The 19,071-nt window shown below is 38.8% G+C and overlaps 3 protein-coding genes across 13 annotated transcripts in view; 2 read left to right on the top strand and 1 right to left on the bottom strand.

The window, feature by feature from the left end:
- Window positions 1-112: 112 nt before the first annotated feature.
- Window positions 113-6,254, top strand: abcb8 (ATP-binding cassette, sub-family B (MDR/TAP), member 8). The gene is made up of 16 exons (XM_085805638.1): window positions 113-316; window positions 1,209-1,539; window positions 1,621-1,776; window positions 2,906-3,000; window positions 3,133-3,238; window positions 3,334-3,495; window positions 3,752-3,837; window positions 3,931-4,028; window positions 4,139-4,244; window positions 4,361-4,394; window positions 4,471-4,607; window positions 4,712-4,806; window positions 4,891-5,024; window positions 5,160-5,307; window positions 5,393-5,643; window positions 5,863-6,254. Exons 1-16 carry the CDS (start codon window positions 213-215, stop codon window positions 5,944-5,946), a joined length of 2,127 nt encoding a protein of 708 aa, XP_085661764.1. The 5' UTR covers window positions 113-212; the 3' UTR covers window positions 5,947-6,254.
- An 817-nt stretch (window positions 6,255-7,071) lies between these two features.
- Window positions 7,072-12,421, top strand: cdk5 (cyclin dependent kinase 5). The gene is made up of 12 exons (XM_085805636.1): window positions 7,072-7,283; window positions 7,615-7,703; window positions 7,806-7,873; window positions 7,977-8,037; window positions 8,114-8,170; window positions 8,311-8,406; window positions 8,659-8,733; window positions 10,366-10,462; window positions 11,031-11,102; window positions 11,275-11,333; window positions 11,414-11,494; window positions 11,678-12,421. Exons 1-12 carry the CDS (start codon window positions 7,247-7,249, stop codon window positions 11,762-11,764), a joined length of 879 nt encoding a protein of 292 aa, XP_085661762.1. The 5' UTR covers window positions 7,072-7,246; the 3' UTR covers window positions 11,765-12,421.
- Window positions 12,422-16,026: 3,605 nt separating this feature from the next.
- Window positions 16,027-19,071, bottom strand: part of asic1c (acid-sensing (proton-gated) ion channel 1c) — a 96,093-nt gene continuing 93,048 nt past the window's right edge. For 7 of the 11 annotated variants that reach the window (XM_085805632.1, XM_085805629.1, XM_085805631.1 and 4 more), the window contains one exon: window positions 17,639-18,160. In XM_085805632.1, the coding sequence (XP_085661758.1) occupies window positions 18,056-18,160 (105 nt within the window). In that variant the 3' untranslated portion in view covers window positions 17,639-18,055. Of the gene's footprint in view, window positions 16,259-17,638; window positions 18,161-19,071 lie in introns of those variants that run through there. The other 4 variants (XM_085805634.1, XM_085805635.1, XM_085805628.1 and 1 more) reach the window with 2 other exon arrangements.

Below are 19,071 nucleotides of genomic sequence, written 5' to 3'. Positions count from 1 at the left end.
AGCTACCGCTAATGTACTATACGACTTCCGGTCGTCACCGGAAGTTCGAACACAATCTGACAGCGTTCCATGGTTGCCCCGGAGAATAAGGTGCAGAAATGCATTCTGGGTCACTTTCAACATGGCAGCCTACGGGTTGTCTCTGGATTACTGTAACGCTTAACGATTATTGTGACCTATTGAGCTTGGTGTCATTGAAATAAGCATAAAACATGTTTCATATTCTTTGCAGTAAAGCAAGCATCGCTGCTTCAGCGCGCTCAGTGTCGCTGTACACGCGGTGCAATAAAACAGCAGACATATGGAAACTGTCACGGTAGGGTAATGTAACCTGTTGCTACTTTAGCAAATGACAGCTGGTCTGTGTTCAATATATGCGTTAATTAATCCGTGCTGACAGGCTTGGCCTACTTTTAATTACTAGACAGTGCACCGTGTCACAGTAGTCTTAGTATCCAGGTATAAATAAGTAGGTATACCTGTGTGTTTGAGTTGGATTAGAGATGAAAAGAAAATCAATCGATTAGTCGGTCAAAAGGTAGTCAGCAGCTGTTTGAACTTGAACTGAACTGTAAATAAACAGATATATTCAGACAGTGGAGCTGATTAATGGTTCAAGAAGTCACTGTCAACCTCTGGCCTGCTCCAGCTCACGTGTGCTGCTGCCTCACCTGTAGTGCTCTTATGCACATACTGGTATATAGTGTAAAAGTTTATTTGTGGCTGTAATTGTTTCTCTTCCTAATATAGTGTCACATCTTCACTAGATTATACTAACCATTTGTTTTTTAAATGTGCAGCTCAGGATGTATCTTAAAACGTATCATTAGTTTCCCCTGCTACCATGGTCATGTTTTCATCTGGTTTGTTTGTCAGCAAAAATGTACTGAACTGATTTGCGAGATAAGGCTTTAGGCTGAACTATAATTATCAGATTTTGTCAACTCCAAAATGTAGACCTTTATATCCATGTCAATTTGGACCCTTACTTCTGAGAGCTACATCAATATAAGATAACGATTAATTAATATCAGTTAATTCAGATGATTATAAGCAGGTTCACCGGATAATGGTAATTGCCCAGATTCACATCAGACTAAATACTGATTGTTCTTCAAAGCATTGCTTTTGTTAAACTGGCTGTGCAAAGTGGCCATGATTTAGATTACTCAATGTCTGATTGTATTAATACTCTTTGTTGTATCCAGATGGTATATGTCTCCAGGATCTAAGGGATACAGCTCCACACAACAGCCAGGAAATGCTGTCAGTCGAATTTGGAGCCTCAGTCAGAGGGCTGTCCGCCAGTCTGCCACGCGAACATCCAAACCGCCAGGAGTAGCTCTTAAATTCATCCTGGGACCAGCGGTGCTCGCTGTCTCTGCTCGGCTGTGGTGCCATGTAGCTTACTGCGAGGCGGATGTGAATAATAACACCCCGGTGGAAGTTGTAGCCAAAAACCCAGTGCCCGAGTTCAAATGGGACATCCTGTGGGAGTTTGTCAAACCTCAGGTCTTTGCTCTCATTGGGGCTGTTGTGGTAAGTCTTAATGAATTTAAAAATGATTATGCAATACATGTTAATAATACGAATCAACTAAACGGGTCATTTTCCTTTCAGCTTGCTTTTGGCGCAGCTATTTTGAACATTCAAATCCCCTTGCTGCTTGGGGATCTGGTGAATATTGTTGCTAGTTTCCTCAGAGAACACACTGGGAATTATGTCCATGAGATAAGAGGTCCTGCCATGAAACTGCTTGGACTCTATGGCATCCAAGTAAGTAGTTACACAACTTAGTATGCCAGTACTTCGACTATGTCTATGAGTCAGTGGTGAACTACAGTAACTATGCTGAGCAGGGTCTTACAATGAAGTGCAGTAGCTCTGAGCAAGTGTAGTATTATTGTCTTATATCTATGATTAACTGACAAGGTGTTGTAATTTGTAATTTGTAATTTATTTATTTAGAAGTCAGGACAGTGCACATTAATAAAACATGTACTGTAGTACGTGCAAATGTGCCAGATTGTAGCCCGTGGGCTAATTTCCATCTGGAGTCCTCTAGGCAGGTTGGTGTTACAATACAATACAATACAAAAGGTTAGTATACATTTTAAGTAGAAAATAGCATAGATACATACGATATTACAACACATTACTAGTACTAATATATGTTAAAACAGGTCAGTACATTAGAGACAGACAGAGCAGTACATTAGAAGCATGCAGTTAGGACATTAAAGGTGATTACACGTTTGGTTGGCTCTAAGCCATACCTTCAGGTCGTTCCATAAGGCGTCTATTGAAATAAGTATGGGCTCTATGCACAGCTCCACTACTTCCTTAACTTAAGGCAGCTCCTTTATTTCCTGTCTTATGTTATTGGACAAACTGATTAATCCAGGTGTGTCTGACGATTGTGACTACTCAGACACACCTGGATTAATCAGTTTGTCCAGTAATGTAAGACAGGAAATAAAAGAGCAGCCTTAAGTTCAGGAAGTAGTGGAGCTGTGCATAGAGCCCATTGCAACGTATTGTAGTGGAAGATAACTGGACACGTACTTCTCTGTAAATTAACTGAGAAGAATTGGAGAGGGAGAATGCAATAAAAGCAACACCTGGACAATATTTACAAAGCTTTTCATATTGTAACCCAATTGCTGCAATTTGTGTGTTGATGTATTGGATTACACTTTATTACAAAGTGTTCCTTACATTAATATATTTTCTTTCACTAACTTTGTCTAGTCGTGCAGCTTGCAGATTTTTCCTTTTTATTTAAAATTCTTGATACATGCTCTGTTCCACTTGCTTTCATTAGGGGGGAAAAAATTATAAATGTCACAGCAATTTTCTGGAAAATGATCTGTTCCACTGGTCATTAATCACTTCCTTTGTGCAGGGCCTACTGACGTCTGGCTACATTATCCTGCTGTCAAAGGTGGGCGAGAGAGTGGCAGCAGACATGAGAAAGACCCTTTTTGCATCCTTACTGAGGTACACATGACTTTACAAAGCCAGTGATCAGACACATGTGGTAATTACACCAGTTACCTACTCTGTAACTTATGGATCTTACTTTAATAATAATAATTTAATAATTGTTTTTCTTTCTTTTTCTTGTCTCAGACAAGATGTGGCGTTCTATGATGCCAATAAAACAGGACAGCTGGTGAATCGTTTGACTGCTGACATTCAGGAGTTCAAGTCATCCTTTAAGTTGGTCATTTCTCAGGTATAAAATGTAAATTTACATAAAATATCCATGTACTCAACATGCTAATTTTAACCTTCTAATTTCTAATTTGTGCTCTTTTCGCATTCTTGCAGGGTCTGCGGAGTATTACCCAGACAGTTGGATGTTTTGTCTCTCTTTACGTCATCTCCCCTAAACTCACAGGTCTGACAGTCGTGGTCCTTCCCTGTCTAGTGGGAGCTGGAGCTCTCATTGGCTCATTCCTCCGTAAACTGTCCCGTCTGGCTCAGGAACAGGTAAGATCAAATAAAGTATTATATTAAGACTGCACAGTGCCTTGACAAGTGGCTGCCATATCATAAAGGCCATCATTCAGAAAGTTTCAGATATAAACCAGCAGAACAGACCTTGTCACAGATGCACCGTCCCCTCTCCTCTTTTAACACAGCACCGCTCTGTTCTCACTACGGCCCACAAATGTTTAGGTGCCAAGTTTCTTGACTCCTGACACCTCGATGTCTGACTGTGTCTTTACATTATGTTAAATTCAAGGTGGCAAAAGCAACAGGAGTGGCAGATGAGGCGCTTGGCAATGTGCGAACAGTGAAAGCTTTTGCCATGGAAGAGCGGGAGCTTCAGTAAGTGAGAGTATTTTTCTGATACATTCACAGCCATAGTATGTTCAGGGCAGTATTCTGTATCACAGAATTTCATGATCTCTTTCTTTTCAGGTTATATTCATGTGAGGTTGACAAATCTTGTGAAATGAATGAAAATCTTGGGGCTGGAATCGCAATTTTCCAAGGAATGTCAAACATTGCCCTGAACTGTGAGAGCACATTACCTACTTTTATTAGATTTCAGATTTCAGATTCATATTGTATTTCAGAATTTATATAACTAATGATACTGTTTTGGAAATGTGTGTCATTGATGCAGGCATTGTTTTGGGAACTATTTTTGCTGGAGGGACTTTAATTTCGAGCAATGAAATGTCCCCGGGAGACCTCATGTCTTTCCTGGTTGCTTCCCAGACTGTTCAGAGGTAAAAGACACAACTTGCTCCACAATGACTGCTCTATATTACCATTTACTATTAAATGTATCAGTTTAAACAAAGCTGATGTCAGTATATAACTCATGTATTGTCTTAATGCTCAGGTCATTGGCCAGTATCTCTATCCTTTTTGGACAGGTGAGTAAAAATTCTACATGTGTAGTGTGACGCACGTTTTAAATGTTGGATTATATCACATGCACCTGTTCTACAGGTGGTGAGAGGATTAAGCTCTGGGGCTCGGGTTTTTGAATACCTTGCTTTGGAGCCAACCATCCCACTCTCAGGGGGAGGACGCATCCCGTACCATTCTCTGACAGGAAGAGTGGACTTCATGAACATTTCATTCAGGTTGGAATCTCATCTTCATTAAAGTAGATTTTCAACAATTGTAACGTCTACTGGTCACAAACATCCTGTGAGACTATCTATCCATCTTGTTTTCATGTATTCAGTTATCCGACAAGACCTGGCCATCAGATTTTGAACAAATTCAGCTTGACTTTGCCTCCATGTAAAACTGTTGCTATTGTTGGAGAATCTGGGGGAGGTAATTTCTTAGATATTAATTCTTATTTTAATTGTGTGACAAGTGAACACAAGTGATGGTGATGATTCATCCAATGCATTTCAGGAAAGTCCACAGTGGCGTCCCTGCTAGAGCGTTTCTATGACCCGACCGGCGGTGTAATCATGCTGGATGGACTTGACATCCGAACACTTGACCTGTCCTGGCTCAGGGGACAAGTTATTGGATTTATCAATCAGGTGAAAATTACTTATCATTAGCGTGTCCCCATTTTCTAAAGAGGGATGTGAATAATAAGTCAGTTCAATAGAAATATTAATTGTTCACATTTGTGGCTGTCCTCTTCTGACCACATCTCTCAACACTCTGCTCAGGAGCCGGTTTTATTTGGATCATCTATCTTGGAGAACATCCGCTTTGGGAAGCCTGAGGCCACAGATGCTGAGGTCATTAACGCAGCCAAGCAAGCCAATGCTCACCGCTTCATTACAGGTTTCCCAGACGGCTATAACACTGTGGTTGGTAAGTGCTCTCACTCCAGCTTTTACTACTGTTCAGACATCGCGGGGCATTGTACATACTAAACTCCGGGTTTTTCAAAACCTAGGTGAGCGAGGTGTGACACTATCAGGTGGCCAGAAACAACGCATCGCCATCGCCCGCGCCTTGATCAAGAACCCCAGCATCCTGGTTCTGGACGAGGCCACCAGCGCCCTGGATGCAGAATCAGAGCGAGTGGTGCAGGAGGCTCTGGACAGGGCCACAAGGGGTCGCACTGTGCTCATCATTGCCCACCGGCTGAGCACCATTCAAGGGGCTGACCTCATCTGTGTCATGAGTAATGGCCGCATCGTTGAGGTGAGGTGGCAGAGTGCTCAGAGAAATAGAGGGTGTTGTTATCTCCTTTTAAATGTCTTGGCTAATTTATTAGACAACCTTGCAAGTTCAAAAACGCACTGAGGAGAATTGACTTCATCTACTTGTCAGCAATTAATATGGATATATTGGATGCTTCTCAATGTACTGTGTAATGTAGGTTTTAATTATATCTAATAGCTTCCTCTCCTTTCTTTTAAGGCTGGGACTCACTTGGAACTGCTGAGCAAAGGAGGACTTTATTCTGATCTGATCCGCAGGCAAAGAGCTGAAGGACAGAAATGATTACAATAAAACAACGTTTAGATCCACAATAAATAATAGTTTATTTTTAAATGAATACAGGTCTCTTGTATGAATATGATGAATGATAGAGAATGTATTTCAAATTTACTGGCTCCGTGTCTACTTTCATGACAAACTCTGAAAGTTCTGTATGTAAATGCACTGTATAAGTGGACCAACTGGTTCAGGTTGTGAGGATTAATAAACTGCTGTACAGTCTTTAAATAAAATAAGAACTTATGTTGTTATTCTGTATAGAAAGATAAATTGTGAAAAGATAAAAATAAATGAAAATTTGTTTTGATGAGGGTTTACTGTATTTCTTTCCTATTTTGGATCAGAACGAACAATTTCCATGTTTTACAGGTATGAAAAGACAAACCACTGAACCATAATGAAGAGTGCAGGCTTTGTTGGCAGGATTCAGTTTCTACAACCTTCTGTTTTTGTTACCTATTAAAAAGCTTCTGTTATAAACTCCCTTATACAGATGTTAGCTATTAAACTGTCCTTACAGGTGACAGGAACCTTTATATGGTTTTATAGTCTATAAAATACATCTTTTAAATTACTACAATCCATTGGACTGGACACTACAAAATTCATACAGCCATTTTTCAATCCTTAGAGGCTGAAAACTTGGATGTAGTACAACTTTAATGTCCCCTTTTTTATGTCGTATTATTATTTTATCCATTCTTTGGAGGTCTGTACTCACTATGTGCTGACAGCGCTGTCTTGCACACTGGGGAATATTAGCCACCACTTGTTGACAGTTGATTGGAAATTGCAAATTTGGCCTAATGAGAAATATACTTAAATCACCAAAATATAGCCCGACAGCAGTAGAAACTACTTGCAGTTTGAGAGCAGATTATGAATGATCAATTTAGCAGCAAGTGTCCACATCCTTTACAGCTGTGTTTGACTACAGTCTGGATCAAGCTGCAGACTCTGTTCTTAGTTTACCTTTTGTAAACAGTCATTTTGCTTTGTGACCACAGCCCCTCACATCTACAGTATACCATGACTTCTTGCTACAGGTATGATGATGTTGCTGCATCCAGCCTTGCAGTCTGTATTTTTGGGGGAGTTTCAATGGCGCTGCAGTTCAGCTTGTGGCCTCTAGATGGACGACAACAACAAGTCAAGCTGCAGCAGCTGCAGACCGAGCAGGAGTAGCAAGTGCAGATAGCTTCAAGCTAACGCTAGCTACCCCACAACATCATTTACCCCAGCCCGGGGCGTCAGACAGTCGTCGGTTTGGTAGCTGGTTCAGGGCTGGCTTCACTGGTCAAACATGCAGAAATATGAAAAGCTAGAAAAAATCGGAGAGGGTAAGTCTCATACGGTATTTTTCTTAAAGTTAACTTAAGCTAGCTGGGGTTGCTAATATAGCATCAATGTAGTTGCAGGGCTAGCTAACGTTAGCTAGATTGAAAAGCTTTGCGCTAGTGTTAATTAAATCCCTGGTTAACCATATACGGCGCGGAGGCTTTAACTTACACCGGTATGTTAGTGACAAGAGCCGTGTGGAGGTGTCTGCCCCACGGCTTTTACGATATCAACGCTAGCTGGATGGTCGAGCTAGCTAATGTCAGGGCTGTTTGGTTTTGCCATTCATCAACACGCTGGCTGTGATTTAACTCCACTTTGTCTGCTCTGTAGGAACCTACGGGACAGTGTTCAAGGCCAAAAACAGAGAAACCCACGAAATAGTGGCTTTGAAGAGGGTGAGGTTGGACGACGACGACGAGGTGTGTTATAATACTAACATCATTTCCATATCAGCTGCATACATGATGGACTAGCAAGCTGTTGGTGGGCTGGTGCTGATCTGTGGCTGTGAACTGTTACAGGGGGTTCCCAGCTCTGCTCTGAGAGAAATCTGTCTTCTGAAGGAGCTAAAGCATAAAAACATTGTCAGGTCAGTGGTCTGCTTTAAAATGAATGCATCTTGTTGTTACTCAAGTCTGCATGTGACCTATATGTCAAGTAGCATCAACTTAAAGCTGCTTTGTCTCCCTCAGGCTACATGATGTTTTGCACAGTGACAAGAAGTTAACCCTGGTTTTTGAATATTGTGATCAGGTGAGACAGAGTCATCTGAAAATGAAAGCACGTCATGTCTCTTCTGAGACTAATGCATGTGTCTAATCAATTGCAGGATTTGAAGAAGTATTTCGACAGCTGCAATGGGGATCTAGACCCTGAAACTGTGAAGGTGAGAAATCATCCTGGAGGGTTTAACCAAGGACAGTATGCCTTCATATGTATTCTGTCTAGGCAAACGTGTGCGTTACATTTACTTTGAATTAATAAGTCATGTGTGGTTTTTGTATTTTTCCTGTTTTTCCTCTGCAGTCGTTCATGTACCAGCTGTTGAAAGGCCTCGCTTTCTGTCACAGTCGAAATGTTCTTCACAGAGATCTGAAGCCGCAGAATCTCCTCATCAACAGAGTGAGTGTTTAGGTGTATTTGGACTTTGACTTGAAGCCTGGTTAAAATTTGTCAATATGTGAGCAAATCATTTGGTTCAGTCAGAATGCTATTTCCATAATGTATACATAAAAGCAAAGTGGCGATTTTCTCTGGATGGCTTCCAGTGAGAAACCCAGCTAGTTATTAATATTTTGTGTGAAATACACTGAGTTTGAAGTGTGTGTTGATATTATATGGAAAGACTTGGTAACTTGTGTCTCTGCCACACAGAACGGGGAGCTGAAGCTGGCTGACTTTGGGTTGGCTCGAGCCTTTGGCATTCCCGTGAGGTGTTACTCAGCAGAGGTAGGTTGTACATCATTAACACAGCAGGTGCTAATAACTGACTGCATTCAGCTTAAGTCTACAGCGTGTGATTAATGCTCGGTATGTTTAAGTTGTAAGTGCATGTAGCTGAGATGAAATAAAACTGGCCCATATCAAATGCTAAAAAAGTTTTAAAGCCAAACAGTATAACATCAATAAAGAGAAACTTTCAGGCATTTTTAGGGTTTAATGACATGACATAAAAATCCATATGTTAGTATTAAAAGTGGTATTAGAGTAGCAGCATTGTTCCAGCAAACTGTAACACTGTCAAAAATGTGGGGTCTCTTTCACAATGTTGTTGTTTTATTAGTGTGCACTGTGCACAGTTTGTGCCTCAGTTTAATTCTCAATTGTGGAGCCATTAACTTAATGATAGAATAGAGTGAGATGCACAGCAGCAGCATGTTGTTTAAGAGGGGGTTGTATTTTCTTTTATTTATTTTTTTTGTCGGTTGTTGATCAGACCGATGACAGGCGAGTCTCAGATAGGTTTAGTGGTTGTGGTTGACTGACCTTAGGGCCCAGCGAGCTGATCTCATCGGGGGAGCAGTTGACCCGAAGTGACACTGCTGATCTGAAAATATATTAAACTGAGAACCTAGAGGGGAACAGTGTTTGAAGCTTTGAGAATTTGAAGGAAGGTCATTTTCAGAGGTCATTTTATTTTGGAGAATCGATAATCCTGAGACTGTGTTTCAATGAGAGAAAAAAAGACAACTCTCCACACCAGGGATGTACTATATTCTGTACATGCTTCATCAATTTAATACAGTGAAGATTTAATGACAATTTTCATCTGTGTTTCTAAGGCGACATGTGTTTTCAAAGAGCTACCTCTCTAGCAGTTCATCGTTTTAGGTGAAGAAGTTTATCAGTAAAGTGCATCATGTTCTTTTGCAGTTTGTGCATTAAAAAAACATGCACAGAGTTTTCTCTTATGTTGAAAGTCTACTCCTCAAACGATTCACCAAGTTGAATTAAAACTCACACAGTCAGTAAAAGCAGAGTTTTAGGAGCCAGACGCTTTATAACAAATGCTACCCTTAGAAGTTACTTCGAAGCTCAAAACACATCTGTTCTTCTTCATCTATTCTTCCCCTTTTCTCAGTAATAATAACTTGTAAAAAATGTTAGTAGTGGCTCTGCAGCAGGTGGTCACAACAAAACAACAACAAATGTACTGGGATGAACTTGCCAGCCTGAAACATAAGCAGTTCCAACTGCCCACACACTCTCTTGGGGACAATACCTTTTTATTTTCTGTTTTATTTTATACTTTTTTTCTTCTCTGTTCTGTCAGCGAACCTCACCAGACACATTTTCATAAAACCTGTGAAATATAACTGTAAGATACTTGACACCTGACAAAGCAGCAGCTTACTCAAATGCCGAGAACACAGACACAGATGTAAGTTCACTATTTCGTATCGGCAACAGTGCTGTTCAATCCTTTTTTTATTTTTTGTAATAAAACTGTGTCAGTATAAAATGATACCCACCTCAGAGAGCAGTCATTACCTTGACTGCTTGTATTAACATAAGCTTGTCTGAGATCATTTGACTAATTGGTCTAATTATTATACTTTGTGCTTTGTGATCTGTGCGTAGGTGGTGACTTTGTGGTACCGGCCTCCAGATGTGCTGTTTGGTGCTAAACTTTATTCTACCTCAATTGACATGTGGTCGGCTGGATGCATATTTGCAGGTTTGTTGGGGATTATTGAAAACTTACATTGATTTATTCTTGTCTTTCTAGCTTTGTTCTCTTGCCTGTGGAACTATCTATTGGGTTACAACTAATAATATAAAATACAATTCATAAAGGACACTGGATTGCGTACATATTGCATTGCAAAGAGGTTTCGGTGTGCAAATGCCTAAACGACAGGACAGGCTATCAAACTTTCTGCAGGTGTCTGAGAAAGCAGAGAAGAGAATAGGTCTAATACTGAAGAGGTTTAATACTTCTGCAGTCGATAATTGTTCCGCTTTGAAATAATTTGTTACAGTTCTTAAAATACAGGTGAAAAACTGTTTTATTAAATGGAAAGAAGAGACATTTAATTTCAGTAAAAAAATGTACAGTTAGTACGAAGTGACGGCCCAAGACCGCTGTGGAAATTAATCATTTTAAATTTGGCTGTTTTTCTTTTCCCTGTGTCATGATTCAATTTCATAGGTTTTTTGTATCAGTTTTTGTATTACCATGTTTAGTATGTTATAAATTGTTTGTTTTATAAACATAACCATTTTCCATTTATTGTTCTATTTAGAGCTGGCTAATGCCGGAAGGCCTTTATTTCCTGGGAACGATGTGGACGACCAGTTGAAAAGAATCTTCAGATATCTTTTTTCACAATATTTGTAGGGTTCAGAATCAGCTCCTGCTTATACTGTTTGGTATGAGGGAGCACAGAGGTTTGCTCACACAGAACTATTGATTCACTATGTGATCAGTCATTTATGAACCAGTTGGATACTGCTCTAAGTTGGTGTTTCTTTAACCACTTGGTACATTGTTGGGAACGCCAACCGAGGAACAGTGGCAAACGATGACCAAACTCCCAGATTACAAGGTAAATTATTAAAGTTACTGATTTTGTGTTCGCTCAGTAGTGTGTTTGACTGAAATAACTGCCTCTTCTTCTTCTTGTAGCCATATCCCATGTATCCAGCCACCACCTCACTGGTGAACGTGGTCCCCAAACTAAGTAGCACAGGACGGGATCTACTCCAGGTACCTCCTCTTCCAACCTTGCCCATCAATTAATAAGAAACCTGACTTGTTTTCAGAGACTAATGTTTGTGCAAGTAGCAGATAAAAATTCCCTACCACTTGCTGCCAATATACAGTTTTGCTTTTGAGAAATTTGATTCTGCTGCCCACTTACTAAAACCTGTTTCCTTTGATCTCACCCAGAACCTGTTGAAATGTAATCCTGTCCAGAGGATCTCTGCAGAGGAGGCCTTGCAGCACCCTTACTTTGCTGATTTCTGCCCACCCTAAATGCTAAATTGCCTCTCAGTGAACCTCAGCCGCCAGAATCAATCACCCGTCACTCTGTTGGTTTCATTAGGTCCCAACAAGGCAAATCCCTCACCGGTTTTCAAACACTCCCCTGCAATTTATTCTGTTGTGCCTCTGTGTGGAACAAAGTCCTAGTGGCTCTACAAGGTTTAAGGTTCTTGTAAGTTGCAAGCCAGTTTATTTTGGTACACATACACCTCCCAGTTGTTTAGCACTAATGCCACTTGGGTGCACTTTGTGTTGCATTAAATACATTTTTATATATGTGGAGATAGTCCAAAAATCCTCTCTTAATCCAAGAGAATTAAATTGGTATGTTTATTTCTGACTTTTAAACAAAGGCCCTTTGAATCTGTGGTGATCTGAAACTCAAATTTCCACAGTTACCCAAACAGCCCTTCTAATATGATGCTTTCTGTTCCTATTGTACTGTTTTGCAAAGCAGTTTTGCCAATGTGTCTCCATTAACATGAAATACAACATTGGTGGAGACTGTAGCCTGAATGATAATGAATTTTCAAGGCCATTAAATAAATATCAGATAATATATCAGCCAGTATTTTTTTTAAATGCCACAAAATAAACATTTTTGATGAGAATTGTTGAAATTTGGCTATTAAAGATGTTTTGATTAAGATACATGTGTGCGGAGTGGGCTATTTGCACATTTGGATGCATAATATAATTGAGACACTTTCTAAACGATCCAAACATATCTCTGCATTAGAGGACTGAAGGTTTTAATTAGCTATTGGCAGCAATGAACACTGGCACTGTTAAGTCTGTTTAAGTTAATAAACATTGATGTAATGGCTGTAGTGGAGACCACAGATTCCTGGGGCAGCTAATGCTGAAAAGTCATTATTTAAACATAAGTTACATTAAATAGAACTGCCAGTTTTAGAATCACAAGTGACTGATTCTTTTTCGTTTTTCTTTCTTTTTCTTTTTTACTATTATTGTTAACGCTTAAGTCAGTGTTACCCCCCCCCCCCCCCCCCATTGTTTAGGCTATGTGTCATTTGTACGACACTGTATTTTACAGTTGTGTTTAACTTGCATATTATTTCCTTGGATGTTTCCAGGTCAGAACTGTATCATTTGGGACAAATGACAGGGAAAATAACTGGGAATAACTTTTAAAGAACTGCTCCAGTTAAACCAGAGTAAATAATCATCCATTATTTATTACTGGAAACTTCCAACATCTTTTAAAACCAACTTTCAAAATCACACAGGCTGTTAATCAAAATGCACTACCTGAACATTGTATTTTCCTTACAGTTATGACCAAATGCATTCCTCTTTCCTGGAAACAACATATGAAATCACATGTGTTACAATGATTTAAGCTTAATGTTTTTTCTGTTTTTTTGTTTTGTTTTAACTTTAGACCAGAACAGACTGCACTCTTCTCTCTACTCTCTGTCCCACGATTACAATATTGTATAAGAGCATGGGAAGCTAATTTACAATTTCCTTTTTTTTTTTCTCTCTCAGGCTTATTTCCCATTTTGTATGTCTTTTGTGCACTTTGGGAGACAGAGCAGTTTTATTTAAAATAATTTAGTTATCAACACAATCAAATATATTGAACACTGACAGCCAGGATTAAAGCCGGTTATCAATGAATGGGCCAATATATATAGTATATATAAAAAAAATACATGTACATAAAAATACATGTACGTTAATGACTAGTGGACCATTTGTGACACATTGCTATTTTTATCATCATTATAATGTCTTTCTGAAATGCTTTTGTAATAGTTACATTAGAGATGAAAAACAGTGCAGGTGATTTGCATTTTCACATAATGATTGTTTTGCACCATTAGCTGTTTCCATTTTTGGTTACACATTATATTAACATGGTTAACAGCTTGCAGTGTTGTTTTACTTCAAATTATTGCAGTGCTACTTATCCCATCAAAGCCTACATAATGAGTTATTGGAAGTAGCTTTCTTAATAGGGTAAGAACTTATTTTCATTTTGCTGATGTAAGATGAGATAATGGATGCATGTATTTATTAATGATGGAATGTCTGCTTTTTTTTTTGCATTTGGTAAAATGTAGCACCAACTTTTTTTTGGTACAGAAACTCAGATCTGTAGTAATTAGCAGCCTCTTTTTAGGATTTAAAATGTTGAAGGTTGTATGTGGATTAAGTTATAATGGATAAAAAACAAAAAACATTTGCTCTCAGTATTTCAGTATGTCATCACCAGAATTGTCATCTGGTGATGACAGGATATTTGAAACTGCTGTAGACTTACTTTATACAGCCTAAATTTTAAATTTAAACGAAGAGTGGACTTTGCACTTTGCTAGTTTATTCACTTTTGTTGGTAGAATTTGGGATGAATAATTGTCAGTTATTCTTTTTGTGTATATCTCAGCCAATAAGACTCAGTAAAGACGACATAAATACATGTTTGCTTTTGGGACTGGAAGTTCATTGTTGACAGACAAAAAAAAAAGTTATCTCACTACAAAGTTTGTTTAGTATCTGCTCTTGACCTTTCAATCAAATCCATAACAAGTGGGCACATTACAACTGCTGAGGAAGACAGTGAGATAGTATATAAAAGTTCTGAAATAATGAGAAATTATGCTGAAATAATTTGCACTGCGTTTTGGGGATAAGTTGTTGTTACATCTATGGTTGTGTGGTGACCAACTTTGTATGAGATGTGTCATTTTTTCCTATGAAAACTTGAAACTTGGTCTCAAATCTTAATTAAGTATTTCTCTCTATCTATAATGTAATAAAATTAAAACCAAAATAAGCAGCAAAGTCAAATTTAAGGAGCATTGAGTATAGTTTTGTAAATCAGCTAATCAGCTTCATCAGGACAAACAAGTGACATCACATCTAGATTTAAATTTTGTGTAATTACATTTGTCCTTCCCAGCTGAACCTGGTCCATATCTAATCAAAGAGAAGAGTTCAGAGAAAAAACAACACAAAAACCAAAACTGTTTGAACTGTAGCAGATTATTATGATGCCCTTCCACTGCCTTTCAATTGAGTTTTGTCAGTCAGGTGGTTTGAAACACTCACAGTATTTTAAGACTGAGTACGTTACGCGCAGTTAAGTGTGTATTAACTATTTAATGTACAGTTTCAAGAGTTAAAATCACATATCTACAATATAATGCACACAGAGCATGTAGAGCCAGATGAAGCAAGTCCAGTTCCCCTGATGTGTGTGCCCATGAAAATCTTGATGTAACCAGTAAGAACCAGTCTTAAAGGCACATTTCTGATTCACTGCAAGTCACATCATGTTTGGTTTTTTGAATCCATAAAAATGTGTGATATTGCAGTTTTCCACATCCGCATATATCTTTGTTTTGATTAGTATTGCACAATCCAAAGCCTTGTTAGAGGAGGATTTTGTTAGTAAAGATCTGAGACGTTGTACCACGTGATGAGGAGAGGACTATTTTTGATTCATCTGGCTCCAAAAAATACACTTTGGACAATACAAAGTGAATACCATGGCTAATATTACATTAAGAGACCAGGGATAATAGGAATACACAATGGTCATGCAAGGAAGAAAAATGGGTGATGTGCCATAAATTATTAACTGTAAGAATAAAATAGTTCAAATCTCTTGTTTGTTGAACAGTATAGCAACAGTATAGAATATTATCTTCTACTTGGCAATATATGCAGTAAATGTCAATTCAGGACTACTCCATGAGCACAGACAGTTTAAGTAATAGTTTCTGCCAGTTCAGATACACTCTGCAGTTCCTCGACTGATAGTAAGGCAGGGGGCGGGGAGAGAGGTAAAGGCCTGGGGCATTTTCACCAATCCTACGTATCCCCCACAGTTTGCGGTAGGTCTTTTTTTTTTTTTTTTAATGCTTTTAAACCCGACATGACACACGCACGCGCACACACGCACACTTAAAAATCATCATGGCAATGCAGCATCTTCAGAATAGCATCATCGTGTAACATGAACTGGCATTTGTGTCTCTTTATTTGGCTGATGATGGTTATTGTACAGTTGTCATATCATACATCTGTGTTGCAGTCGGCAGCTGTTTAGTCTATATCCATTCCAGCTATTGAATACGTCATGAATTGAAAATGGGAATCCCAAATAAAAGAATTTCCTTTTATGTCAATTGGATAACAGTGGTATCTGATTCAGTGCATTTATTGCTCAGGACATAACGCCACTTTTTCTTTTTTCTTTTCTTTTTTTTCTCTTTTGTGAATTTCCTGAAAGATAAAATTTCCATTTGGATAAAGTCTCTTCACATGGTCTCTGGCTCCTCTTGGAGTACCCTCTTATTCCTGATAATGCTGGAGCAGTGAACACACCGCGTGTAACAGTGTGAGGAGTTAAAACTTGCGCCACAAAAGGTAGTCACAACCATAGACGTCCAGTCATTGGCTTTCGAGTGATGGCTGATCTCCAAGGGGTTTGTGCTTCACATCAACAGTCATCTAATACACAGACAACAGAGTAATAAAGCTACAGTGTTATGAACACCACTCACTGGATTGGCATTATACTTGAAAGTTTCACATTTAAAAATAAATAAATAAATGAAAAAATCAATCAATTAAGTATTTATAGTGACGATGTGCAAATGTACCTACAAGTCCATAACTGTGGTGTCAAGGGTTTAAAGAACACGGTGAACATTAAGCAGAGAGGAAAGACTGACACGAAGGTAAGAAGAAAAGTTGTGTACATGAGTAAGATGGGTAAATATAGAGTTTATTATACTTGATCATTTATACATCACAAACTTTTATTTGTGACTTATTACATGTTCTGTAATAATAATAATGATAATAATCATAATCATAGTAGGATACAATGGTAAAATTGTACAATGCATTTCTGTTATAAATCAACTGAACTGAATGGGGCTGAGGTGCACGGTGGTTTTGATGTTTTGAGGCAATTCTCTTGTATCTAATAAAGTCTATCCAGCTGTCAGTCATGTTGTAATCACCAGAAACTGTTTTTAATTTGTATATACTTATATATATATATTTGACATGAATTTCTTCATGGCATTTGATTGCGTTTATTTACAAATTTCAGTCAAGTTTAGGAATGTCACCAACACGTGTTTTAAACTCTATTAATGTTCAATAGAGAATAGATTACTATCACAGGGGCATTGTGCTGATGAACACCTTTAAGACACGAAAAGAAAAGAAAGGAAAAGAAAAAAAACAGGGTTTTTGAAAAGGTGGAAGAAAGTCTGATTGTTTTCTCCTCTGATGTGTTTCCATGGTATCAAGGGCCAACTTTTACAGCAAGCTGAATGCTAGCATCGTATTTGCAACAGTCAGCGTAGCAACACTGTCCCAAAAAAATGGGAAATATTTATGAAAACTAAAACGTCGGCTATATAAAGATATAAAGATACAATCAACAGCCTTTTTTGGCCTCCTGACTCATTTTTTAATCCTTAATGTATGTAAAAAGTGAGTTAACAAAAACATCCAGCTCAGTAGCTTCTGCCATCTCAGGGTCTATGTAGAACTAAACACTTGCATATATGTACAAATAATCAAGTTCCTCCTCTGTTTTTAAATTCAATAAGCACAGTTGTCTAATTAATGAGGCAAGTCAAAGCCTCATAGTAGCAAAAGGCAACATTTAAACACTTGTTCAGTGTTTTCATTCAGGTATGAGCAGCTCTAATCTACGACCAATCAGCTCCTCAAAGCAGAGCTGATTTCTGAAAAGGCTCTCCTGCTCTATCTGGTGACAGGTTATAAGGTCACTCAATGCAGCATTGGTTAGATGCTGGAGACGTAACACCGATAAGAAACCGCAATGCTACACATACCAATCCACATGTATTCTATTTTTTTTTTCCTGTTTTCTTTTTTAATTTGATTGATGTACAGCAAAACTGGCACAACAGTACTACGTTAACTGATCTCAACACAGGTCAGAATCCCTTTTTTGGACACATTATCTTCAGTGATTGTATACTCTAAAGTGACTGGATAAGAAAAACAAATCCACAAAAATGAAACATGAATAAATTAACACGGATGCCTTGACATGGCAGTTAAACCTGAGTTCTGTTTTGGAAGTGGTCTCTTTTTTTTCAGATGATAGTACTCTATTTCTATTCAGGCATTGATAAACTCTACTATACGTTGTTTGAGTTACACACTCAACCCTTTTTCTGTTCATTACATAAATTATTTCACAGTTTGCTGTCAAGTTCCCGGATGTGCCATCCCACCCCTGACCCCTACTTTATGTTGTCAACAAGCAAACTCCTCAAAGTTGCCTAGAGTCGGGTGACGAGGTAACATGTTCGGCGTGAATCCGAGACTGTCCGAGTGACTCCGGAGGGTGTCACAGGTGCTCTGGAAAAACAGAAGGGGAGGGAAGGAGGGAAGACGAGTTCAACCGGGTTAAGGGAGGGGTGATGAAGGAGGGATGGCGATGATGGCGCAACGAAATGACGCACAGGTAAAATGAGAGAAACCGGGGCGACGATCATGGAAGGACAGGGAGGATTGTGACAAGAAAACAAAAAAAACGGGGGAACGGAGGTTTGGAGCAAAAACGAAAATAAAAATGAAGTTACTCATTGTTAAGGTACGGGACACAAGAATATGATAGCAGAGGACGATGAATGACAGAAACATATGTGGACAATGATGAGGTAATGAATACAACAGATTTGGAGGTTCCAAGATCAGCCACATCGCATATGTTTCACAGGTAGTGAGAAGAGAGTTTAAAGAAAAGTGGGGGAAGGTGGGGAAAGATGAGTGAAAGGAGGGAGAGGAAAAAGAAAACAGCATATTTTTAGTCCTGATTTTACACTAGCAGAATAAATTCTTTAAGTTACGGAAGTTGAAACATCCACATACGTCTGCATTTCTCTGTATGTACGCTCGCAGAGTAGATAACCGCTGATATGTGGATAACAACCCTGGTAGTCCCACCGGCAAAAATGGCTATTCCAGCAGACAAAGAACCATTTATATTTTGTGCAAACTCACTGCATGCAGACCTGTGATAACATCACAAAGTAATGCATCTAGTGATGTTATCTGGCACGATCCTGAAACGCATTGCCTCGAAATGGACCTCTGTGCTGCAGGGAGACAAATAGATCCTATGTGGTTCGACTTTTTGTAAAATGATTCAATAAATATGTAATCTATTTTCACAGGAGTAGTGCGGTTTATCCTTCGGGAAAAGAAAGCATCATTATTCAGTGGAAGGAGCAAGTTATGCAGAGTGGAGAATCCAACCAACTCATGTC

The sequence above is a fragment of the Trachurus japonicus genome, chromosome 17 (assembly GCF_045865225.1).
Source record: "Trachurus japonicus isolate A0001 chromosome 17, Traja_1.0".
In the NCBI taxonomy this organism is placed as follows: domain Eukaryota; kingdom Metazoa; phylum Chordata; class Actinopteri; order Carangiformes; family Carangidae; genus Trachurus; species Trachurus japonicus.
This window is presented reverse-complemented; position numbering and strand designations above follow the sequence as displayed.

Coding starts and splice junctions, on each gene's coding strand:
- abcb8 (XM_085805638.1), top strand. CDS start 213: ATGTTTCATATTCTTTGCAGTAAAGCAAGCATCGCTGCTTCAGCGCGC. Junction 4,395..4,470: donor TCTCTATCCTTTTTGGACAG/GTGAGTAAAAAT, acceptor CCTGTTCTACAG/GTGGTGAGAGGATTAAGCTC. Junction 4,608..4,711: donor TTCATGAACATTTCATTCAG/GTTGGAATCTCA, acceptor TCATGTATTCAG/TTATCCGACAAGACCTGGCC.
- cdk5 (XM_085805636.1), top strand. CDS start 7,247: ATGCAGAAATATGAAAAGCTAGAAAAAATCGGAGAGG. Junction 7,284..7,614: donor GCTAGAAAAAATCGGAGAGG/GTAAGTCTCATA, acceptor TCTGCTCTGTAG/GAACCTACGGGACAGTGTTC. Junction 8,734..10,365: donor TGAGGTGTTACTCAGCAGAG/GTAGGTTGTACA, acceptor ATCTGTGCGTAG/GTGGTGACTTTGTGGTACCG.